The 27,691-nt window shown below is 33.1% G+C and overlaps 1 protein-coding gene across 1 annotated transcript in view; it reads left to right on the plus strand.

The window, feature by feature from the left end:
* Positions 1 to 20,112: 20,112 nt before the first annotated feature.
* LOC140440778 (uncharacterized) overlaps positions 20,113 to 27,691 on the plus strand; it is a 54,752-nt gene continuing 47,173 nt past the window's right edge. Inside the window, exon 1 of the mRNA XM_072531144.1 lies at positions 20,113 to 20,263. Within this exon, the coding sequence (XP_072387245.1) occupies positions 20,243 to 20,263 (21 nt within the window). The 5' untranslated portion in view covers positions 20,113 to 20,242. The remainder of the gene's footprint in view (positions 20,264 to 27,691) is intronic.

A 27,691-nucleotide genomic window follows, 5' to 3' on the forward strand; every position in this document is an offset into this window, starting at 1 on the left:
AGAAGATCTACAGATTGATGACAACGTAACAATCAAAGGAAAGGATAAATTCAAATACCTGGGGTTTATAATCACGAAAAAGGCAACAACAGAGGAAGAAATTACACAAAGATTAGGACAAACAAGAACAGCAATCCGACAACTTAACTCAGTATGGTGGGATAGACACATAAATATGAAGACAAAAACGCAGATTTATAAAACATTAGTGCGAAGTATTATGACATATGGGGCTGAAAATTGGATCATAAACAAGAAAACTAGCAGTAAGATAGTAGCAACAGAGATGGAATGCCTGCGAAGATGCTGCAGAGTAACAAGAATGGATAGGAGAAGTAATGACGAAATAAAGCAAAGAACATCAATAGAAACAGACATACTAACATATATAGAACAAAAAAGACTAAAGTGGTATGGACATGTAAGAAGAACTAACGACAGCAGATGGATAAAGAAAATAACCGAATGGAGCCCCATAGGAAGGAGGAAAAGAGGACGACCCCAAAAATCCTGGAGGAACGAAGTAGACGACGCCATGAGTAAGAGAGGACTGAACGATGGAGAATGGAACAACAGAGAGAGATGGAAACGGTTGAGCGAGGGAAGGCAGTGAATACTGTAGAATCCCTAAATATATATATATATATATATATATATATATATATATATATATATATATATATATATTTATTGACTAAGGTATAACATCGTTTTAGTATTTTGTAAACTTATTAATTTAATAGAACAATTATATTAATATGCTGCTATCTAAAATCCACCAGACACAATTTTCTAGAAATATTTTAAATTTCGAGAAGTTTAAAGTAGTTTTGTCCAATTTTTGAATGTCTCAAAGGCCTCATTTACTTTAAATTATATATTACCTATAAAAAACCTTGATTTGATCTATTTTGAACTCTATATCATGTAGAAAATCCCAAAAAATCACTAAAAAAAAGTCTTCTTAAAGGTGGCGCACCTTACGGAAAAATTTGAAAAAAAAATCATAAATATATTTTTTAATCAAATACAAAAAAAAACCTAGCACCGTCTGCAAAAAAAGTTATATGCTTTTCGAAAATAATAAAATTAAAGAAAATACATTTTTAAATTATGTTCAAAAAATACGGGTCTATAAAATGTACGTGTTTTGTAAAAACCTTAACTAAGCGTGTGAATATTTTTAAATTTTTGAATTGATTGTAGTAAAAAAAAAACGAAAAATTACGGTTTTGGAAATCTGAAGAGGAAATTTGAAGACGGGAGAAGGTATCGTGCTAAAATTGCGCCAAGTATTATTTTTATTCAGATGTAATGTAAAAATTGACGTTGTAACGATCTACAAAAATGTGATTAATCTCGCAAAAACCCTTAAAACCCCTAAAAACAAAGTTTTTTGAGGTTTTTAAGGGTTTAAAAGGGTTTCGTCCAATTTTTGGATGTCCCAAGGGACCCAGTTTCTTCAAATTACATATAGATTATAAAACCCCAATTTACTCTAGTTTTAATATCACCTGAAGAAAATTCCCAAAAAACCGCTAAAAAACAGTTTTTTTTTGGATTATTGAAGGTGACGCAGCTGACAGGAAAATGTGAAAAAAAAAAATCAGAAATATAATTTTTGATTACATCCACCAAATAGAAAAAAACCTAGACCTGCAGATATCTCAAACAAAAGTTAAAAAAGAAAAGAATTTTTAGGTTATGTACACCCAATTATTTTTATTTTTATTTTTTTTTATTAGCGTGGCTTCTGGAACACATGAATGCACTGCTGGAAGCACAAACCTTTCCTGAGCCTTGGAGGACATCGAGGTTAACACTGTTCCCCAAGGCTAGGGAAAAGTATCGCCCCATCTGCCTTCTTCCATGCATCAGTAAGCTGTATAAAAGGATGCTGCTAGTACGCATAGACGACATGATTGAGAGGTCAGGTGGTTTTGGTAAATGGTGGAGAGGTAATTGTCATCTCGGAGACAATTTGGTTTTTGTAAAGGAAAAAGCACGATTGATGCAGTCATGAGTGTACTCGAAACATTGCGCAACACAGGATATGAACATCGCTGGGCGGCTCTGCTGTTGTTTGATGTTAAGAATGCATTCAATACGCTGCAGTGGAACCAGGTAATAAAGGCAATGGAGGAGAGAGAATGTCCTGGTTACCTAAAGAATGTGGTGGCGGAGTATCTGTCCGAGAGAAAGATTATGGTCAAAAAGGGCACGATCTGTCTTGGGCCCGACGCTATGGAACCTGGCATATGACGGGGTTATACACTATGAATACGGAGAGGGTACAACCCCCTTTGCATTCGCCGATGACCTCGCTGTACTGGTAGTGGCCCGGGATGAGCCAGATCTCAAATACCGGGTTCGGAACGCAGGCTGCATCGTAAAGAAATGGATGACGCAGCACGGACTGAAACTTGCGGCAGAGAAAACCAAAGCCATCATTCTGAAGGGGACAAGGAACAGGCAAAGTGTTGAATTGCAATGTGCGCGAGCATGTCTAACACCAAAGAAACAATTAAAGTACCTAGGAGTAACATTGCACCAGAATGAAACATGGGGAGAGCACGTGCGGGAGGTGTTCCGGAAGGCTGCGAATAGTGCGGCTGCGTTGGGGAGGGTGATGCCTAGGACCCAAATCAGAAAGGAGGAGGGTCTTACACGGAGTTGTACAGTTGATCGCCCTCTACGCGATACCAGTCTGGAGCGAGGCGTTAAAGATAACGGCCTATAGGAGGCTCATGACACAAGTGGACAGAACAAGTCTGTTGCGAGTGGCATGTGTCAGCGGCAGCCTTGTGGACCATCACTGGATCTGTTTCATTGCATGTTTTGGCGGTGGAAAGAAAAGAGCTCTATGGAAGAAGAGGCCCAAACCTTACTGTGGCCGAGAGAAGACAGGAAAGGGAAAAGTCAATTGAAAGATGGCAAGAAGAATAGAACAACACGGAGGATGAGGCACAGTGGACGAAAATGCTGATCCGGAACATAAGACTGGGTGGACTGCGGTCACAAGCAACTGGAATATTTCCTGATGGTGCTCACACGACACGGATGTTTTAGGGCCTACCTCTCTAGGTTCGGAAAGGCTGACACAGATGAATGCCTATACTGTGGATACTCGGACACTGTAACACATACGATGTTAGATTGCAGCAGATAGATAGTGGAAAGGAACAGAATGGAGAGAGAGAGAGACAGGTGTGAATTTTGTTACAGTGAGAGAAATGATTGAGATAATGATTAAAAATAAATCAGGTTGGACTAACATACATAGCTATATCCGTGCAGTGATCAAGAAAAAGGAAGAGGAAGATAGACAGCTGGACCAACGGCAAGGGTAAGAGTGAAAGATGCTGGAAGTTGAAGCTAGAGAAGTGGGTCACACTGTATGAGTTAGATAGGCGTGAGTCAGACTGTGGAGAAGGAGGAAATACCCATCTGGGAATGATGCCGTACTAGGAGCGATAAGGGTCTTCTACGCACTACCTGGAACGAGACAAGGAGCCTCCTTACTGATGAATGGAGTGTGGATCTGAATGAATGGAGAATGAATGAATAAAGGTAGTGCTTTGGAAGTGATGCCGGCCTTAGAGCGGCCATTGCGCTTCCGGATCGCTGGATGACAGAGGAGGGCCTGATTTAGCAGATAGGCATGCGGCGTAGACTCGGCGACGAGAGGGCATTTTAAAGTATCGACCTAGAGTCACCATATAATTTAATTTTGGAAAGATGTAAACCCATATATGGATGTCATAGCCACAAATTCATTGCTAGCTTCAACTACATAAGGCACTGAAGATAATCTGATTAGATCGAAAACGTTATGCTACTGTATAAATTTTGACGACACTTATGTTTTTATATACCTAAATACAATGGTAAAGTGTTTTAACTTCTGTATGTTATTTTAAAGTACCTTGGGAACTATCGCCGGGAGTGCGAAGAACGAATTCTGCACTAAGGTCAGTCAGGCGGTGTCCTGAACTGAGATGTCCTTTGAAGATTCTTTTGAATGTCTTTTGAGATGTCTTTTAAAGATTCCAGACCCCCCCTCTATAAAGACTAAAAAAAGGGTTATGTACACCCAACCTATTGGTCCATAAAAAATACTGTGAATATTTTCAAATTTTTAAATTAGTTGCAACCTACCGAAAAAAAAAATAAATAAAAACAAAAAAAATTACGTTTTTTGGGGCTAGGGGTGGGGTAAGGGGGTTGTTTTTATTTTTTAATCAAATAAAACGTGAAAAAAAAAATGAATAAAATTGAACTCTGGAAGTGATGCATTTTGCCTATCTTTAAGGGGTAAAGATACGAATCGCTAATTAAAAACCATTTAATATACGAGTAGGATCTACTACTTATTGGTTTGCTGAAAATATTTTATCAATGAAATTCCCATTTTCCTTAACCTATTTTCAAACGTTAACGAATACAACATTTTAAACCGAACTCCAGTATATAAATATTATATTTCGCAATCTTAGATTTTGTGTTTTATTTTACTACATATTACTTGATGATTTTTAAATAATTTTGAAAGTAACGAGAAGTGTAAATAAAAAAAAATTGCAAAGTAACGAGTCTTGTTAAAAAATATAAATTTCATGTTATCTCACGTTCATTTATGTAGGACTTATGAGAGCTTGATTTTTGCCAACACAAATAACACAATGCAAAATCTGAATGACAGATTTTCAATGTTAAACATAGCTAATCATTAAACTGTGTGTAGGCAATTTCTAAGAATATTGCCTAAGAGTTCAACGGGGCAGGGCACTTTTCCAACTACAAAACGTGATAGGTAAAGACAACTAAAATTATTATAATCTGTAAGAATCTTTTATAATACAGTGAGCCAAGAATCACCATTCAAAAAACAAAATAATTGTAAATACTGGGACTAAATTGAAAAAAGAAATTTGTATAAGTAAAAATTTTAAGTTAAATTAGACATAAATCGCTGTATGTAAATACAGTGAGCACCTAAAGATTGGAATAAATGCGTTAAACGCTTGATTTAGTCATTGGGTAAAAAAAGCTCAGACAGGTCGATTTTATTTTTCAGTTGCGCATTTTTTACTGAACTCGTATTTTTGATGACGCCATCACTGTTCGAGTTATGAAGGTATTATCATTTTTTTAATGGTAATAACTTATTTTGACACTATTATCGAAAAGAGCGCATTTTTTGTATACGAATGTCATATTTTTTCTTGTCGCTTATGTCAAATAACCTTATATTTGAGAAATAAAAGATGTTTTACTCATATCAAAAATTAATTTATAAAAATATAAACAGGACTAAATAAATTCAGGAGGATGTTGAAACTCTTGCAAAACATTATTAGGGATATTAGCATTAATTAAATTAATTTCAGTCCCAATTCTCTCTTTAAATTTCCATAAGAAAAAATCTAGTGGAGACGGATCAAGAGATCTAGCTGACGACTCTAAAAATCCTTGTCTGCCAATTCATATATTGGGAGAAATATTTAGGTATTCACGTACATGTCATGCGTAATGCGGTGGTGATACATCTTACTGGTACCATAGCGAATTGTCCGGTAGCTGAGGATTTTGATGATTTGGGTATAGAGCCGCAAGTGCGGAAATTATTCGCTGATGAAGTAAATCAAAATACTTGTCACCCTTTAATAAACCCTCAATAAAAAGTGGGCCCATAATTTTATTACCAACTATTCCCGCTCACAAGTTAACTGTCTGTTGTCGGGAATACTGCCGGAGGGTTCTCTTATGCCCAGTACCTACAGTCCTGCTTATTTATTGTACGGAAGTACAAAAGGAAAAGGAAAAAGCGGCCTCATCTGAGAAAACACGGTTCCGTAGGACTTGCCCTTCATGATTACATTGATCCATTATTTTCACAAAATTCTTGTCTGCGATTGAAATCGTCTTCATTAAGTTCATGAATCACTTTTACTTTATACGGATGCCACTTATTCTCTTTAAGAGACTTTAAAACAGACGTTTGACATATCGATTACTTTAATGCAATTTGACAGGTAGGTTTATGAGGATTTTCTTGCACTGTTAATATTACATCCAATTGTTGATCTTGCTTAGGGCCTGGACAGCCTTTCGTATATTTATTACCGAAATTGCCAAATTTCTAAATTTTGCTTTGACTTTGCTAATCGTCGATTGTGTAATAGGTCTATCGGGATATTTATTGTAATATAAGTTACAAACCTCAGCTTGTGTACGGGTCCTATCTACATAACCTATCATAGTACTAACAAGCTGAATTTTGCTGAGAATGTCAATTTTGGGACCTCAAAAAAGATGAAAATAAGTTTGTCACTTCTAGTCCCGGGCTTCTTCCTAAAACTCCCCTAGTAGGAGGAGATAAATGGAAAACGTCAATTTATCAAGAATCTGTACGCTATAGAAAAAAAAATGGTTTAAACAAGAAATGCAGCTGAGATAATTTTAAACAAAGATGTTTATTAGCACTCTTACTGTAGAATGAATAGTTCTCTTAGAAACAACGCTTGAAGCGACCGACGATGTTGAATGTGTTACACACGCGAGATCAATTTTTTTAAATAAAATTTGTATCAACTCAACGGTAAAAATTAGATATCTTCTGATCGGGGTGTTCTATCAACAAAAAAACAAATGCGTTTTAAAGGGGACAGATGAAGCATTTATATGCCACTTTTATATTTTGCCGAAAACAAAATCAGTAAATCAGAAAATATATATGAATAATAAATCTATGAAGTTTTTAAGTACACGTTGCGCAATTTTTGCCATTTTTTAAGATCTCATGAGATCAATAAAATTTATCACTTCTATTGACCGGCTACTATGTAATTTAGTATGAAGCATTTGAAATATGCCTAAAAAACGTTGAGTTTAAACTTTCACATTACACACGATCTAAAATGTTTAAAACTGATTTTTTTCGATTTCACCAGTACGCATTCGTGGAATTGTTTGTAATGTGGAAGTTTTACAAAACTCAAAATCGAAATTTCATGTTATAGTTGTTGAAAATTGGGCTTTATGCAAATTCTATAGCGACCGGTCAATAAAAGTGATAAATTTTATGTCTCATGATGATTTTCATTATTATTGTACTATTATACTTCCCATCTCTCAATCAATAATATCAATAAATACTAATTTTGTGTCATTTCTTTACCTGACAATCTTTTGAAAATAACTACAATAGAACATATTTGTTTACTAAATCGAAACTGTTTAATAAAGACCTTGAAATATTTACAACAGTACCGATTAATTGAAGTGCACATTAAAACATGAGTAGAGATAAACAGATGACGATTAAAGATACAGAAAAGTATATATTGCAGTGGTGTGGCATGCTTGAATTACATTACTGTACTTTAAATTTCAAATAAACTAACAGTTTTTATGCTCTAGGCGTTTAGTATACGTAACAGGTGAATTGTTCGATTATTATTTGCAAGATATATTGTTTTATTCCTTTTTCAAGACACTGTAATATAGATAAAAAAATGTGTAAATGTTTACAAAATATCGCAATTTGTCAGTACAACTTACTAGTCGTTGAGATTACTTTTAAATAAACTTTGACACTCACCATTAACAACACAAATATAAAATAGGTACAATAATGGACAATGCATTCTAAAAATTTTTGGGCAGAATAGTAAAACTTAGTTTATTTCATGACATCTTTTGATGGTGTGTTTTAACTCTGATACATAAAGAACAGAAAGAAAAAACAATGTGATTATAATGTAATTAGTTGTTCTTATATACTATTTATTTTCAAGAAACAAGGGGCCAATATTGGGATGTTTTTATTTTTAATTCGTAAACTATTAAACCTATTTTAATGGTATGCAACCAGTTATGTATATAAGAATATGTATAGGTAAAATATTTATTTTATTTTTGAAGTATTTCTAGTATATAACAATAAATGTTGCTCAATTTATCAATGTCAGACTTTTTATTTATGTACGATGTACTAGATTTTATGTAACACATTTCCAAGAAAACACGTTTTGCATGTTTTTTTTTCTTTTGCCAAAATACAGGAATCATCGAACTCATATTTCCGGGTTATTGCATGTTCTGTGAGTGCACATGCATTTATTTTGTTGGTTTTTATGTCACTACGATGTGAGATAACCCTATTGTGGAAATAACGAGATGATTCTCCGATATATACGTTGTTGCAATTGGCGCACGGTATAGAATAAACGTAAACATAAACATATAGAATAAACAAACATATATATATATATATATATATATATATATATATATATATATATATATATACATGCGTATAATAAAACATTACCGCGGACGCTCTTAGAGAATTTTATGAAGGAAGATCAGAGAATAATATTACAAGTAGGAATCAATAGTTTATTCTATGAAAGAAGTCATAAAAGATTAACAAAATGTGGATAAAACAGAAAAAAGAAGGGCAGAAAGAGAAACTGATATATACAGCCATGAATAAATGAAACCTATACATTAATTTTTTTATATTTTTTGAGTAGTTAAATGTACGGAGAAAGTTTTTTCATTTGAAGGAAAAATAATGAATTGATATAACTTGATTTCTTTTAAAATATTTTTTTTATAGATAAGAAAAATTTGTTAATAAAAATCAAAGGCGGGGAAGTTGTTATGATCCGCAAATCTAAAATAAATAATAAAATTTAGAGAAAAGGAAGAAGACGAACAATTTATGAAATTACATTAGTTATACATCTAGTTATACGGTTTTAATTTGTGTTTGTGTTTGTTTGAAGTGCTATAGACTTTTTGAATTTTGTAATTATTAGTATTAGTATACTAGTATACAGCACTAGAAGGCAAGTTCATGACTACGTGCAAATTACTAGTGCTTATAAATCAACTGAAAAATACAATTTCACTTACTTCATTCTTCTTAAGTGTAATCCCTAAGCACAATCTGCGGTTCATCAGGGAATTTCTTCTTTGTTTATTTGCTAACAACTATTTGTTTGTACAAAATATTTAGCTTAGAATTAATTTGTAAGTGTATTAGGTATATTGAACTATTATATTGTAAACTTGTTTTATATTGTATAATGGGAACTAAAAAAACATTATCATTATTATTAAAAAAATAATAATAATAATTTAAGTAAAAAGAATATGTTTAATTGAAATAACATCATGGGAAATCGTTTTAAACGTTTTTAAAAGAAATAATTTTTGTTATCACCAAATAAACAAGTCATTAAAGGCAGAAAGTTTCTTTTGTCTCGTATGTTTTGAACCCAATTATGAAATTTGAAAGTAGATTTTTAAAAAATGGGTTTTTTTTTATCGAATGGGAAAGAGAGAACGATTTGATTTTTTGGCGCCGATAGAATGGGATCTGCTGTTGGACTTTAAACGAGAGAGCATCGAATTCAGGAGAAGAAATATAGTTCTGGTAGTTTTTTTTAACGGTGAAAGAAAATTTTGAATTGTGAGAAATCGTGTAAAAGAAAGTCAGAACAGTGTTACTATTTGAATCCTGAGTTGGAGAATTGGCGGTATAAAAAAATTTGCAGAATTTGTAAGTACTAACAAATTACTGTTCCTCGGGAGATTTAGAGCTAAGGAGAGTTTGACAGCCAAAAGGAGGTAGAAACTTTTCTTAGGACATTTTTTTCATCGACAGTCCTGTTTTTATAAGCAGAACCAGAGAAGAAGTTTTTCACTAGGGGGCTAATTAAAGTTAATCGTTTTAGTAAAGTATAGAGGCAAATCGATGAGCCGAGACAATGAGTTGAACTAAACTTATGTTTTTCTTGTGTTAATCGTATGTGTAAAAGCTATATAATTTAGGAAAACATTTATTTCTAAAAAATTTGTTTATTTTAATGAATATCATAAATTTTCAAAGGTATTTTATCATTATATTATAATTGTATTGCTCAAATTTGAATTCCTTTATTTATTCCCTTCTATTCTTCTTGTTATCGAATACTTTAAAAAGCAAAGGTACTTCTGAACTCAAATAAGAACACTGAGATAAGAAAATATATATTTATTAATTTGGCGTCTGTAATAAAAGTTAATCACAGTTTTTGGTTTGATAATTATGTTAAATGTAAATACTCTATTAGTTATTTTTTATGCAGTTTTTAATTTAAACCTTCTTTGAGTACATATATGATGACTAGAAACGAATTGATCGAGAGTAGTAAATCGACGTCAAGAACCGCTATGATATGACGCTACCCGTGGCGCTAGCTCCGTGACGCTCTCCTCGACATTTTATTTTTGAGAAAAAAAGTAATACAACGCCAGTATAGAAGCTTCTCTTTAAAAATAATACAGCTCAAGGACACGATGGTATAATTTCCGAACTCTTAAAAACAAGACAGTAATATTTCCTGTACTAACAGAGTTTTATAATAGATGTTTCCATAATACCAAAATCCGTAAAGGCAAGGCTCTACTTTGGGTAATATTCTTACGCAAAAAAGGTGACAAATAAGACCTAAAGCACTATAGACCTAAGCCGTGGCTAAGTCAAGTATACAAATTTTTATGAAAGTTATGAAATTATTTCTTGCCTTCGTAGACTATGAAAAGGCATTTAATAGTATCAATATGTGAGCCTCAGAACAAGCTATTAATAGAGGAGTTAAACAAGGCGACGTAATATCGCTAAAACTTTTTAATCTAGCTCTAAAAGATGTCTTCAAAACTACACATTGTTCAAGATATGGCATCAACTTTAATGGCAACAAACACCACCTCAGATTCGATGTCGACATCGTGAATATAGCGAGCATATTCGAGGAACTACAAATTATGATGAAGGAACTCGCAGACAGCTCCCAAAAGGTCGGTCAAACAATGAGTATGACAAAAACAACAACAATGGAATTGTGACAAAAGAAATGTGACATCTGGACACTAACCAAGGCAAATATGAATAATCCAGTCACAACACAAAGGACAACAGGAGTCTGATGAGTCTAGATCGAAAACCCTCAGGACACCTATATGCAGTGACCTTGTTAACCTAGGGCGTGAGAGGCACGAATAGAGCGTTAGGTATAAGAGAAGCCTTGTTCGCGGTTCAGGTATTGTTTCAAAGGTGCAGAGACGTCAACTGCTATATTTATGTATGCTTTATCGACTACCAGAAAGCTTTCGACCCAATCAAGCACTATAAGCTCATGGATATACTAACGGCTAACGATCTGGATAACAAAGACCTTCGAGTAATCAAGAACATATACTACAACCAATCAGCAACCATTCGGCTAACAGACCAACTAATAGAAGTTGCAATAAAGAGTACGACAGGGCTGCATACTCTCTTCCTTATTATTTAACATCTATTCGGAACACGTCATGAGCCAGGCCTTAGAGCATATCAAAGAGGGTATTCTCATAAATGGTGAGCGCCTGAATAACATCAGATGTGCAGACGACACCATCCTCTTTGCAGACAGTTTAGAAGGTTTACAGACACTAGTATATTCTATCACTAAGCATATTCCACCTACTCAATTACTGGTAGATCAGAAACAATTACTACAAGTGCCGCGTTACTACTATTTAGGAACCACCATAAACGACCAATGGGACCACTCATTTGAGATAAAACAAAGAATTGAAAAAGCCAGGTCAGCATTTGCCAGAATGAGCAAGATATTTAAGAGCCACGACCTACCCTTAAAAACGAAAATCCGTTTATTAATATGCTACGTGTTTAGAGTGCTGCTGTATGGGGTTGAATCATGGACACTAACCAAGGCATATACGGGAAAACTCGAGGCGTTTGAGATGTGGTGTTATAGACGGATACTGAGGATCTACTGGGTGGACTGAATAACAAACATTGAGGTTCTACGTCGGATGGATAAAATATGTGAAATTATATCCACAGTGAAACAGCGCAAGCTAGAATATCTTGGACATATAATGCGAAACGATCATAGTTATAACCTGCTGCACCTTATATTACAGGGAAAGGTCTACGGAAACAGGGGACCAGGAACAAGAAAAATATCTTGGCTGCAGAACTTACGAAAATGGTTTTCTTTGACCACTTCAGAACTATTTCGAGCTGCGGTCAATAAAGTTAGAATTGCCATACTAGTAGCCAACATCCGTAACAGATAGGCACCACAAGAAAAGAATCAATCTTCTTCTTCTTAGCCGTCTGTCGTCCATGTTTGGACATAGGCCTCTCCCAACTCCTTCCATCGGTCTCTATCCTGAGCAACATATTTCCAATTTGTTCCGGCTATTCTTTTAATGTCATCAACCCATCTCACCTGTGGTCTTCCTCTTGGTCGTTTACTTTCGTAAGGTCTCCAATGTTGTATTGTAGTATTCCAACGTTGGTCTGTTTGTCTAGCAGTGTGGCCCGCGAAGTTCCATTTAAGTTTGGCAATTTTTGTTGCTATGTCCTCGACTTTTGTTTTGGATATTACCCAGTCGTTCCTCTTTTTATCTGAGAGTCGTATACCTAACATTGCTCTTGGCATTGTTCTTTCTGTTGTGGCTAGTTTATTTATGTTTGCCTTGGTTAGGGTCCAGGTTTGACATCCATATATCATGATAGGAAGGATGTATTGGTTGAACACTTTGCTCCTCAAGTATTGGGGTATTTTGCGTTTCTTAAGTATCTAACTAAGTTTTCCAAATCCTGCCCATGCTAGTCTTGCTCTTCTAGTAATTTCCGCACTTTGGTTCTCTTTGTCAAGTCTCAGGATTTGGCCTAGGTAGATATATTCCTGGATTTGTTCTATCTCACTGCCCTTTATTATTTTTGTTTTTTTTTATATTCATTTTTAAGCCGACGTATTGGGAGCTGGCTGCTAGTTCCCCCATCATAATTTGCAGTTCCTCGAATGTGCTTGCTATAATCACTATGTCGTCAGCGAATCTGAGGTGGTTTAACTTGTTGCCATTGACGTTAATGCCATAGGTTGACCAATTTGTAGTTTTGAAGACGTCTTCTAGGGCTAGATTGAAAAGCTTTGGCGATATTACGTCTCCTTGTCTCAGTCCTCTCTTAATGGGGATGGGATTTGTATTTTCGTCTAGTTGTACTATTATAGTTGCATTTTCATATATATTATGTATTAGTTGCCTATATCTCAAATCTATTCTACAATTATTAACAGCTTGTTCTATGGCCCACATCTCGATACTATCAAACGCCTTTTCATAGTCGACCAAGGCAAGAAATACGGGTAGTTGGTATTCATTTGCCTTCTCTATCAATGTTCTCATTGTCCTTTGCGGAAGCCAGCCTGTTCAACCGGTTGGTAATTGTCCATTTTGTAGGTTAACCGGTTGTTAATAATTCTCATAAATAATTTGTATATTTGACTGAGCAACGATATAGGTCTATAATTCTGTAGATCACATTTGTCCCCTTTTTTGTGTAAGAGTATTACTAGACTCTCGTTCCAGTCTTTATGGATCTTGCTATTATGGAGACATCTATTAAATAGCTCTGTTAGTACATGGATTGTTAATGTCTTGCTTGTTTTCAAGAGCTCGGCAATTATGCCGTCGTGCCCTGGAGCTTTATTATTTTTTAGCTATTTTAAAGCTCTTTATATTTCGAATCCCTTTATATTTGGTAGTACTTCTGATCACACGTTTTTTATTTTTCTTTTGACGTTCTCCTTTGTTGTTTCATTAGGCTGGCCTTGCGAGCTGTACAAGGATGTGTAGAAGTCTTCGACAATATTTGTTATTTTATATTTGTCCTTCTCTTCCTTATTGTTGGCATCTTTAATTTTGATAATCTTTTGAACTCCCAGTGAGGGTCTTAGACATTTTAAGCCTCTGTTGTTTTCAATGATTCGCTCTATTAAGTTCTCGTTCCATTTTTGTATGTCGCGTTTTAGTTATTTTCTAATTGTTTTGTTAAGTTCTCTGTATTTTTGAGTATGACGTTTGTTTTGCGCTAGTAGTTGTCTTCTTTCCATCACTAGCTGTTTAGTTTGTTCTTTAGTCTTCTTTAGTTCTTGTTTTCTTTGCGACCTGTAGTCCTGCTGCGAGAAGGTTTTTATTTATATTTTTATTAATCTCGTCAATTTGATCTTGATTATGTGAAGGATCAGATTCGAACTTATCCGCTAAGACCTCCCGGAATTGCTCTTTATTTGTTCTTAGTTTAAAGGCATCTATCCTCGTTGTTTTTTTAAAAATCCTTTTTCCCTCTTCTTTTATTTTAATATTAATTTTTGCTCTAACTATACGATGGTCACTACCCGTTGTTACGTTGTTTATTGTTGTGTCGTCTTTAAATACTCCTTTGTTGTTTGAGAGAAAATAGTCTATTTCAATTTTGGTAGTTCCATTAGGTGCGACCCAAGAGAATCAATAAAAAACTTTTTTAAGATGAAAAATTGAAAAAAATGAGTTTTGAATTTCATAATAATAATGAGCGTAGAATTTAAAAAAATATATATATTTCATTTGCAGTATAATTTAATTTTATAAGTTTTTATGATATCCGTATGACACACATTTCTAGAATTCGTAATCGAAATTCGTTCCTACTCAGCTCTTCTAACTTTTCACGTAAGACGTCTTCAGCCTGCTTGACCTTCCTAATGAGTGTATGGACAGGTACATGTAAACTCTGCAGTTTTATGTACACCATTGTTTAGTAGTGTAGAAGCGTAGATACAAAAGTGAGGATATTGGGATGAGAATGGTAAAAACAGTTGGAAAAATGGGAATAAAAGAATTCTCATGGATTTGTGGTGAAATATATATGGCCAGACTGGGATGCCCAAACAGTTAGAGGAAAAAGTTTTCATAAATGAAGGCATGTTAGGGATATCCGCATGTAATCGTTAACAAAACAATCGCCGACTCATTTTGGGTCCAAAAATGACAAGTCAAATAAGTGATGCAGCCACTTGCCGTTAGAATCTCCCCTCTTGTAAGTGGTTACCAAACTAAGTTTTTAGATTTTGCGAAACCAACTTTAAGTCAAGTGAAATGAACACCCAATTTGCTTCGCAGATCACCGAACGGCAATTACGGGCTCGTGAATCGAAATTTTAAAATCAGCCACAAGTCTTGATAGACTTAAAATGACACCGACTTCTTCAGAGCAACGAATTAATTGAGTAAATACCGTAGCGTAGGTTTCTATGCGTTTGTCGGGAATATAAAACAGAATATAAGAGACACGTAATGCCAATTTAATAAGTTATGGATGGTAAATAATTGCAAGAAAAATTTTGGAGCATATTGAAATGTACCATCCATGTAATATGCCTCTGCTTTCGCCAAGTAACGTAAATTCTCAAGAATGTCAAGAATAATAATATTTTGTTGCTAATCATTATACAACACAAAAACATTTATCACGGTCCGTCTTTAGATTCATCTGTAGAATTGCTTGATGCATTTTCCCATTGTCTTCGGTACAGGTGGCATAAAAGGCAATCGATCGTTGCTCATGTTCCGAATACAAGAGATGTCCGTTGTTGTTAGGTGTTCTTTAAAAGAAGAAGTTGCAATCTTTTGGTGAATGAATTTTGATGGCCTCTCCGATGAGTCCGTTTGAGCTTTCATCTTGCAGGAGTTGCTGATGACTTGATGGCTTAGTTTTCAAAGGTCGCTTTCGTATATGTGTTCCAAGTCGAAGTGCAGATTATTTTTCGCAACTAAAATAATTATAGAAATATAAACACATACTGGTCATTTTAAGAAGTTCTTTGCATATTTTTACGTTTCATGTGAAAAATTACTTTATTGAATAATAAAAAATGATCCATTTATGGTTAAGTCAAAAAAATATTTGGATCTTCAACTGGTATTGCAAAACTTATGATAAGAATTCAATTGTGATTCTACACAGACATTAGTTATTTTTACTAAATGATTTTCCAATCCTGGCACTTTGATTTTTTATCAAAAATATCTAGCAAGAGAAATGTAAAGTATTTCTTAACAAACTTTAAAGAACAATATTGACATACATTTGTGTTTAGATCTTAACTTCTAAATATGCAGGGTGTTTCACTCTACCACCGTTCATGAAACATGAAAATTGTGTAAAGTAAGAAAAATAGCGTTGTTCTCTAGGATTAAGTGGTCTATCACCAAAAATTATTTTCGGGCAAGATGTTGCGTTTGGCATGATTTAGGCGGCTGTTTTTAATAGAACACCATCTTCAATGTTACACCGATTCGCACTTATTATTATTATTACCTTACGTTTCTCAAATGGATAAAGCATAAGTTACATACATATTTTATATATTGGTTTGTATCTAACAGTATTGTAAATATTAACTTTCTCATTTTTATTGCAATTAAAATCCAGAAAATTTAACCAAAAATAAAATTTAATTAATTAAATGTTGTCTGATGTAAAACTGTCATAATGTAAAAAACCCAAAAACTTTTGCGTCATATCCATAGGTGAAAAGTCAACGTAATATCTGGCATACTTGTTAAATTATTCAATGTTTTAGAATGATCTACCTAAAATCTAAAACTGTGATAATGTGAATTAAACAATTTAATTAGAAATCTAAAAATGTAATATCAGAAAGGCTAATCTACTTAAAGAAACAAAGTAATATTATGCCTTGCCTACAAGAAACATCTTATACATTTGACTTAAAGAACTTAATTAAGCTGATCTTTTTCTGTTTGATTAGAATGATCTGCCACCAGTGCGAAACAACAAAAAAAAACGGTAAAAGACCACAAAAAATGACAGTTAGTCTTACACCCTTTCGTCGCACAAGTCTACAAAAAGCAAATCGATTTTAGAGTCTTTTGCAAATGAAATTAGAAATTATTGATAACTATTATTTTTCGTCCGCGTTGGCTCAAAACATAATCAATGAGCGGTTCACTATCCATGTTAAAGGAACAAGGACAAATGAAGAGAAAATTTTTTTCGCATAGTTTTAGATGGCTATCAATAGAATTTTGTGAAATTCCCAAGGAAAAACCAATTAATTGCATTTGCATTTAATACATCTATTTTAGAGATTTACTCTGTCAAATTACCACATCTTAGCGGTTTGCGACTACGAACTCCACCCCACGCTACCTAGATTTTAATGGGTTCAGTTTTATAGTAGGATTAAAAGCGACTACGAACTGCCCCACGCTACCTAGGTACTTAGATAATATTTTTGTGAATATAATATAGTTTTTATTTTACTTTATCGTATTCCAAAAGAAATCCAATTCCCAAAGCATGAGCGAAAATTTTAAATGAATAAATAATGAAACTATAACAATATAATCGAATAAAGTTTATTTATAAATCTACATAAACTTATATTCAATAACAAAAACTACGGTTAAACAATAACAATGCTTAATTCTAATGTCTGATTAGTGATTAAAATAAGTGAGAGTGAACACTTTATTTTAGTTTTTAAAAGTTAGCTGCATAATAATTGCAAACTGACTTAATGAAGTCTAATTTAGTAATGTTTTGATTAACGTAATATTCATTTACTCTATTTTCAATAAAATCAACTTTTCTTTTTGCCGTTTTATCAAGTTTTTTTTTCGAATCTATTTGCAGTTCTAATTTTCACATATATACTTCTGCTTGAAAATTTAACAAAATGTCTGTAAATTTAAATATGTCAGGATGTGATTTATAAAATCATTCGGTAAATTTCGAGTAAAATGATTCACATGCATTTGTAGTAAATATAAGAGATGATGAATTTGAAGCCCAAATATAAGGTGGAAATGTTGAATCTTCCGTTAAATAATTATCAACTAGTTAACCACAAAATTGCAAAATTTTGTCATCTTCTGGCATAATATTAAAAAGTTCATCAGAAAAAAAGTCACCAAGATCATTTGGATCTAAATAAGGAATGCCGAAAAACAATTTTAAATATTTACCAATAATAGTTTGATTTTTATATTCCGAGGACAAACCTAAACTTTGACTTTTTCGGTACCAATTTTGTGTTAAATGAAATTTGCAACAAAAAATAATAATGTCGGGCCACACTAACTTGGCTGCATTTTGAACTGCTGTTTCAAAATCAGAAATTATTGGCTTCGGTTTGAAATTTAAATTCAAATCTGTACATATTGTTATTAATGTATCAAAAGTACTTTTGTACGATTGCTGTGATTAATTTGTTAACAAACAAAATACTAGAGGAACATAAAAACCATTTTTGTATCCATGTATAGTAAACATCTGACAAAAATATTTAGAACAGTGTTGAAAAGTTCCATCTACATACAAAGAATCTGCATTACACAAAAAGTAAAGATTTGTGAAACAACTAAAAATTGCGGAATTATTTTTCGTAGGTAATAAAAAGTGTTCACCTGTATTTGTTTTTAAATTTAAGTTCACTAACACTTGTAAAACTTCTTCCTGTGACTTGGGCAATGATGGTGTGGATTTTCGTCTTGCAGCATAGATATTTCTTCGAACGCAAGAAATGTCTTCCGTCGTCAGCGGTAAATTGCTGAAATTTTCTTTCTTTGATTTCTTGTTGACAATCTTTAAAGGTCTTTCACATATATCTTCTACAGCTTTCCTCTTTGTAGAATTACTAAAAATTTGCCGATCAACGTGGATATCTGGAGCAAGATTATGCTCAACCGATGCTTTTTCAAGAATAACGTAATTTTCATCACCTTCCTTTGTCTAAACTTCTTGTTGACACCCTTTTTTAATGCATCGCCATGTAACTTTTCCATCTTTGGAGACATGGGCCTTTGAATATTTATGTTCATTAATTATTAATAAAAGTTCTTCCCTTTGACTAAACATAGTCGTTGGATTTGCCATTTAAAAGTTAAACACTAACGGACAAAACTATACCGTAATACTTGCAACTGAAGTGAATAACTGAAAATATTTATATTCTTACTTTCAACTACAATCACATTTGGAATTTCCGGTCATTCAGACTTAATCCCCAACTTTTTCGGCGATGGGGCATCAGGTACTTGGGATTAATGGGTCCAGGTAGTTCGTGGGGTAGTTAGATAACGCCGGTTTGCAAGGGGTTTGTGGTCTATACCTGCCACGGGGTGGAGGTAGGTCAGTGATTAGTTTACCAATCTCTCTCGGGGTCTATTTTAAAATCCTTAGTTTTATGGCGGTGATGAGTTTGTACTTGTATAAGCGTATTTATGCTAATTAGTGATGAGTTTACGTGTACCCCTAATTCTAACTATAAATAAATATATATTATCTATGTGTGTGTGTTTGGTGAGTTGGCTTGGAAACTAGTCCTCTAGCCACAGAATTGTAATGTAAGATATTAGTTTTTAAATAATGTAACCAACTTTAAATAAAAAGTTACATATTCGTTCGTATACTTCTCTACTATCTAAGGAGAGTAAATGGGTGATGTTTATGGGAGTCTGAATTTTAAGTTCTGATAGTTTTGAATACAACTGATCTGTCTCATACCTATGTTTATCGCACTTAAAAAGAATATGGTTGATGTCACATTGTGATATATTATCGCATGAGCATACCCCAGAAGGGATAATATTTAACTTAGCCAAGTGAGCTGGGAATGCACCGTGATTAGTTTTCAGTCGTGTAATTGTGGCTGTTAACTTCTTTGGCATTGCATATTTGAAAATATAGTCAACATCTTGTGGCAAGGTAGGGTGGTTAGTATAATATTGATTATTTAAATTCGTTGCTATGTTTTTCCATATATTATCTATGTTTTATTACTTTTACAGAACACGGGTTATAGGTTTACACAAAGATAAATAAAAATAAAAATGTAATGTTGTACGAAATAATCTGCCCCTTGCCAATGGTAAGATCTTATAAGAATTGTGAATTCATCTTATGAAATGCTGGAAAATTTGCCAAGAACACCCCTTAAGCACTTTTTGTAATACGCATATGTAAAAGCGCCATATACGGCCGGGTTTTAAAATGTACGGAAAAATCCGCAGCTATTCTCAACAAAAAAATACCTACACTATGAATTCCATTAACACTTTAATAGTGCTTCAAGTGAGGCCATAAATATAATAAATGTATCAATTAAAATGAACACAAATCTATACGCTTATAACGAAATATTGGTATATTTAAACCTATGCAGGAATGTTTTTCTTGCTCTCGCAAGATACTAGTCAACATTGAAATGGGTGCGCCTATATATAAGGAATGATTACTAAAATTTTATAGTGCTTAACAATATCTGCCTCTACGAACTCGAAAGTACAACTTGTTTGGCCGAAGTGATTTTTTTCGAAGATGTTCAGGGTGGTCGGAAGTGTAAGTTGTCTATGAAAACTTTCTTTTTAAAATTTTTATAATCGTATTTATATTACTTATTGTTTGTAGATATTGTATAACCGATTCTTACTAGACCGGTGAATGTAGGCCGGTATTATTTACATTTGTCTTAAATTTATTTACACGTTTTGCACACGAGATATTACTGTCGCAATCTTTCGTGAATCAGAATAAGTGCAACATTAGATATACCCATATTTATACTGATAAATTTGTTTCTTAAATATTTACACATTATTAGATTAATATTTTTGTAATTTAACATTTTATTTATTCACAATCTGCAATTCTGATCTGTTTATTTCTTTTGTATGCGTAGGGTTATAAGATCTAAAAGTATCAATTTTTTTGTGTTTTTAATGATTTTGAGTGATTAATATCATGATATAATTTTTTGAAATCCACTAGATGCTTTTTTTTACTTAGAGAAAAATGTCGCATCAACCATAGGTTAGTAGAAACTAGATAAGATATATTATACATTGTGATATATGTATATGTATAGATAAGATAGTCTCTTAGTAGATTTTCTGTTGGACACATATCACCCAGTATCTCGTATACTTTATTGGGTAGGCAATAATGAGACCGTTGTTGGTGATAGTGTTGGCAGTCTACCAAAAGAAAATTTCCAACTGTCAGAAGTTTTTTAATTGTAATCATTTTTGCCACTGGTGAGTACAACTAGTCTTGCTTTATACCTGTCTTCTTCCTTGTCTTCCAATGGTTTACTTGCAAATATCCACTTTGTGTTTAAAATCTCTATCTTTTCTGCTATTTTTTCTACTTCTGTACATGTATTATTTTTCTCAATTGATTATATTTCCCTCTCCATTGCTTTTATCCATAAATTCTTATCTTCTCTACCTTCTAACTTTTCTACTGTATCTGGAACCCTTTCTATAAAAAACATAGCATCAAAAGCCATATATAACTCATAATCACTGTATTTCTCTGGTATTTTTACCTCTCTTTTGTGCCCTTCAGCTATAATTACATTTTCTCTGTTTTGTTTACTTGTACACTTATATTCTTCTATTTCATCATCACTATTATCTTCTTTTGTACATCTACAATCTTCTTTAACTTCGTTATTTGGCTCTTAATTAATTTGTATCTGTGCCTTGTTTTTCTTATGGCAAAAATCGTTTTTATTAAAAAGTACATTTCCAGCAGTTACTACTTTTTGTTCATTTACATTCCACAATCTGTACCCTGTATTTGTGTATCCTATCATAATCATTTTTTTTGATTTACTTAGCATCAAACTTTTCTATGAATTGTTTACGTACATGTATATCTGCAGTGCATCCAAATATTGTCAGAGGTTTCCTATCATTCCATACTTCAGCAAGTGTCAAATAATTTTAATGATTGTTCGGAGTTCGGTTAAAATATATGCTGCAACCCTTATTGCTTCATTCCAGAATGTTTTTGACATTTTAGCTTCTTCTATCATTACTCTTGCTTTGTCAATTAAATTCCTATTGAATCGTTCTGCTTTTGTGCGTGTGTGTGTGGTATAATCTATCCATGTTCCATTCTCTCTGCATAACTGTCTAATTTCAAATGAAATATATTCTCCCCTATTACCACATCTTAAGTCTTTTTATTCAATTTTGATTATACCATATGCATATATTCTCTAAAATGTTTTACAACCTCATTTTTACTTCTAATAATATAAACAACACAAAAACTTGAAATATCATCAATAAAAGTTACAAAATATTTTCCTCCATCATGACTTAGTGGTGTAATTGGTCCTACTGCATCTGTATGAATTATTTCTAATAATCTTTTAGCATTAGACCTTGTATTAAATTTTAATCTTTTATTTTATCCCTAACACATTCTTCACACAAGTTTTTAAAGACAAACATGTCCTAATCTTTTATGCCATAATTGTGTATCATTATCATTATAGAAAGTTTTACCATTAAAACATTCATTTTTATTATATAATTTAAATGAGATTTCATAAAACCTATTTCTATGACCTAAGCCTACTAAATTATTTGCCTTATACAAAGATACTTCTTACTTATAGAAAAATTACTGTAATATTTGACATTTCTAGTCGTCTAACCACGGAATACACTACTCAACAAGAAGCAAAAGCTTTGTCGGTACCTTTCATGTTCGTAGGACAAAGTAATTATTAAACTTAATGGTTTTTAAGTACCTAGATCTGTTTTTGTATGAATTGTATTTTTTTCTGTAAGATTTAATATAATCCATATATTAATTCCGTACTGATAAGTAAATAGGGCTTAAGTCAAAAATATCGATTTGTTTTTTTTTTATTAAACAAATTAACGTACTAAAAGTATTTGAGTACGTCAAAAAACCGATAAAAAGCGATTGAATTTGATTAAAATGTGTATAAGTATATACACTTTTTTTTACTGTTATATTATACTTTTTTATATTATTATACTTTTTTAAGGTATTAAAATATGTATAAGTATATATAAAAATATGTTTAATATTATTATTATTTTTTACCTATTAAACAACACACGAAACAACACTTTTTAATACATTAATATAAGGCTAAATGCTCGAATAAAGGCAGATATCGAGGACAGTTTTATTAATTAAATGTTGCACAAGTACTTTCGCTTCATAGAGCATCTTCAGGGGCATTTCGTCAATTTTGGGCTATCCAACAATCGTAGAATGTTATGTTTATGACACTCTTTAATTGATGGATAGTCCAAAATGCCCCTGAAGACGCTCTAGGAAGCGAAAGTACTTGGGCAAGATTTAATTAATAAAACTGTGCCCGATATCTTCCTTTATTTTATCAAACTTCTCAATACGTAAACAAACGTACAGTTTTTATAGGTTGACAGATAAACTATTTAGAACATGGCGGATTCTCACAGAAATATAGATTGCGAAAAAACCCTTCGTTTCGCTTCTTGTTGGGTAATGTATTCTGTGGTCTAACTGAAAATAGGTTACGCCTTAATTTTGGTACAAAAAAAATATTTTTAATGGTACATTCCACCTCATTATTTCTTACTTGACTTAAAACTTTAATGTTTCCTACACCTATTGCCTGCATATAATCATTATTTTTAGCTACTACTAATCAATTGGATTATCAAGTTGTACATAATCTTGAAAATAGGATTTATTATCTACTAAGTGATCTGTGCATCCTGAATCTATATAAAACAATAATTCATCATTATTTCTACATAACTCAGAATCTAATTTAACATGATCGATCAAAAAACATACATCATTTTCCTGATTGTAACTGTTGTCTTCCATATTTATGTAATTTCTTTGGTTTGAAGAACTGTGTCTTGATCGGTGACAGAGATACCTGCTCTCTGGCATCTAAAACTCTTACCTCTGAAACTTCCTCTCATTTGACTATTTCCTCTGTATCCTTTATTAAATCCTCTTATAGGTGCTTTATTATACTCGTATGTCTCCGCATTCACTCTATAATCCTTTTGCATACGCCTTGACTTGTGATATCTGTAACAAACTATGGTTTTCATTAAAAAAACTTGTAATTTTTCATATTTTTTAGTACTGGATGAAGATGCATTGTTTCCTTTTACTTCTGAGATCTTCAAAGATTTTCCTTTGCCAATTCAATTGTTAACTCTTTTGGATCTGTTTGATCCAAAATTGAAGTTTTTCTAAAATTGCAATAACTGTTTCGAAGAATGGTGGCATAGAGAGTAGTAAGTTACGTACTAAAACTTCGTCCCTGATATCCACTCCTGTTGCTTTCAATTATTTTGTTACATTATCGAACTCACTAAAAAACTTCTCCAGATCATCGACCTCTTTTAATTTCATAGATATTAATTTCTTTCTCAAAATCCTTTGTACAGGTAGCTATCTTTTTTATATCGTTCACATATTATAAGCTGTTGGTTTATCTCGAATATCCTCTAATTGATTATCATTTATATATTGTACAATTATTGACCTACATGCTCTATCTTTCTGTTTCGCTGCTAACTTTTGTGACTCTTCTGTATAATTCTTCTCATTGAACTCCGTAGTATTCCATTGTTCACTATCTTTTTCTTCCAAAATAACTTTAATACTATATTTTCATGCAGAATAATTGGCCGCATTCAAAAGTTCAATATTAAATTATGTATTCTTTACTGTACTTGCCATATTTTATTTCTTTGAGTTTTCTGGGCCCATAACCTGCCCATCACCGTAATTCTAGGTGATTTTAACTCAAAAATTGGTAAAGGAAAAAGTGGAAAACATGTAGGAGAATACGGACTCGGTAAAAGAAATGAACGAGGTGACAGACTACTTCAATTCTGCCAGGAGAATAACATGATTGCATCTAATACATTCTTCAACTTACCAAACAGAAGACTTTATACGTGGAAATCACCCCAGGACAAAGGCGAAAGAATAATTCGAAACCAGATTGATTTTTTACTGATAAACGAACGATACAGAAACTCCTTAAAATCCGTTAAAGCTTACCCAGGCCCAGATGTCTTTTCAGACCATAACCCTCTAATAGCGCAAATGAGTATTAAACTAAAAAGATTGGAGCAGAAAAGAAGAGCAAATCAGATAGACGTCAGTCATTTATGTAACCTGGAGGTAAAGGAGAAACTGCAAAAATGTATTAATAATAATTTCAAACTACTTCATGAAAAAGAAACATCTCAGCCAACGAACAACATAGATAAAAAATGGCAAAACGTAAAAATGGCGATAACAGGTTCTGTGAAGAAAATTCTGACTAAAGAAAAACCAAAAATAAAGCAAAGGTGGATGACTGATAAGATCCTTCTTCTCATGGACAATCGGAGAATAATGAAAGGAAAAAACGAACAAAGGTATAAACAAATACAGAAAGAAATCAGAATAGCAAAAGAAGATTTTTATAAAAGAAAATGTGAAGAAATAGAGCAATTGCAGGCAAAACATGATATTTTTAATGTACATAAAAAAGTGAAAGAACTTGCAGGTACACAAAAACGTAAGCAGCCAAATACCCTGTATAATGTCAACGGAAACATAATAACAGAACTAGAAGAACAGTTGAAGACATGGAAAAACTATATTGAAGAACTCTGTGCAGATGATAGACAACAATCTGAGCTAAGTAACATACAAGGAGACGAAGGTCCAGAAATAACGGAAGAAGAAGTAATGTACGCACTAAAAAGAATGAAAAATGGTAAAGCCCCAGGTCCAGATGAAATACCAACGGAAATCCTTAATCTAATAGAAAAAGACTCGATTCACATTTTAGTTAAACTTTTCAATAGCATTTATACATCAGGAAAAATACCAAAAGAATGGCTTTTATTCACCTTTGTTACTATACCAAAAAAGATAAATGCCAAACAATGCAGTGATTACCGTACAATCAGTCTGATGAGCCATGTACTGAAAATATTTCTGAAAATTATACACTCTAGAGTACACAGAAAACTGGAAATGGATATCGATAATACTCAGTTTGGATTCCGAAATGGACTTGGAACAAGAGAGGCGTTGTTTGCACTGAACGTTATGTCTCAAAGATGTCTTAACATAAATCAAGATGTGTTCATGTGTTTCATAGATTACAACAAGGCCTTTGATAAAGTGCGGCATGATCACCTAATCAGACTCCTGACAGAAAAGAATTTAGATAAACGAGACATCCGACTAATAGCAAATATGTGCTACAATTAGAAAGCAGTAGTGAGAGTAGAAAATAATACCACTGAAGAAATTGAAATAAAGCGAGGTGTGAGACAAGGGTGTATACTGTCACCAACCCTGTTTAATCTCTATTCCGAAGACGTAATGAATAGAACACTCTCTGAGCAATCCGTAGGTATTAAAATAAATGGTGTTAGATTAAACAATCTGAGATTTGCCGACGACACCGTTCTGATCGCAGAAACACTTGAAGAGCTACAGACATTGGTGAATAAGATAGCAGACTGCAGCGAAGAATATGTATCTTTGAACATAAAGAAAACTAAATTTATGGTAATATCGAAATCAACACAAAATGTCCAAAATTTATATTTACACAATGAAATTATCGATCGAGTTAGCAAATACAAATATTTAGGCACTTTTATAAATGAAGACAACGATAGCTCAGCAGAAATCAAAATAAGAATAGAAAAAGCCAGATCCATATTCACTAAAATGAAGAGAGTGTTCTGCGGAAGAGATTTGAGCCTTGAAATGAAACTTCGCCTGATGAGATGTTACGTACTTTCTGTGCTGTTCTACGGAATGGAGTCATGGATGTTGAAAAAGATTGATACCAAAAAATTAGAGGCATTTGAACTGTGGATGTATCGCAGAATCCTGAGAATATCATGGACCGAGAGAGTCACAAATGTCGAGGTCTTGAGAAGAATGAATAAAGAAAAGGAAGTCATACTTACGATCAAAAAACGAAAACTACAATACTTGGGACACATTACAAGAGGCGAAAGATATGAACTGCTTCGAATAATTATGCAAGGGAAAATAGCAGGAAAAAGGTCCATAGGAAGAAGACGAAACTCCTGGCTAAAGAATCTACGGGAATGGTATAGCTGTAGCTGCAACGAATTGTTTCGGTCAGCAGTTTCGAAAATACGTATAGCTCTGATGATCGCCAACCTTCGGAACGAAGATGGCACTTTAAGAAGAAGATAACCTGTTTGATTGTAAATTAAAACTCTCAAACTCTTCGTTCCTTAGCTTTATTTTATACTCAATATTAATACATACTACTTTGACATTGCATATTTCTCTACCATGTGCTTAAGCACCACAACCTATACTTCTTAACCTCTATTTCTAATCATCTGAGACCTTTGTTGTTATATGTTGGCAGTCTATTAATATATGTTTGATGTTTAAAGATGTGTTACACAGTTCGCACCATGAAGGGTCACTATTTTTATAAAGAGGTATGAATATGCTAGTCCTGAATGTCCTAGGCGTAGTCTGGTTAGCACTGTTTGTAGGTGGCGGTTGTGCGGCGATATTCTTAGGAAAATCTTGAAAGTGTGGCTCATTAGGCTAATTAATCGATACTAATGCTAATTAAGCGCACGTACTAACATTATACTTGTAAAACTTATGTGATTCCAAGACCATATTCTAAATTGTTTACCTGTAATGGTGTTTTTCTTGAAATCAAATGAAATTGTTACTGCCAATATAGATTATGTCAGAAGTGGTAGTTAACGTGATTGTTTTTAACTTATACATATGTTAGTAAAAATTACAAAATACAGACCGAAGATGGATGTATGTAATTATTAAGAAAAATTGATATTAATATTAAAATCACCTATTAAATATAAATTTGAATAGTTGTTTATTATAACTGCCGCATAATTCTTTAATGTGCCGTTTATTATGAATATTTAAAGAAGTATGTAGAGTTCCGTC

Source organism: Diabrotica undecimpunctata, chromosome 5 (genome assembly GCF_040954645.1).
Source record: "Diabrotica undecimpunctata isolate CICGRU chromosome 5, icDiaUnde3, whole genome shotgun sequence".
Lineage (NCBI taxonomy): Eukaryota > Metazoa > Arthropoda > Insecta > Coleoptera > Chrysomelidae > Diabrotica > Diabrotica undecimpunctata.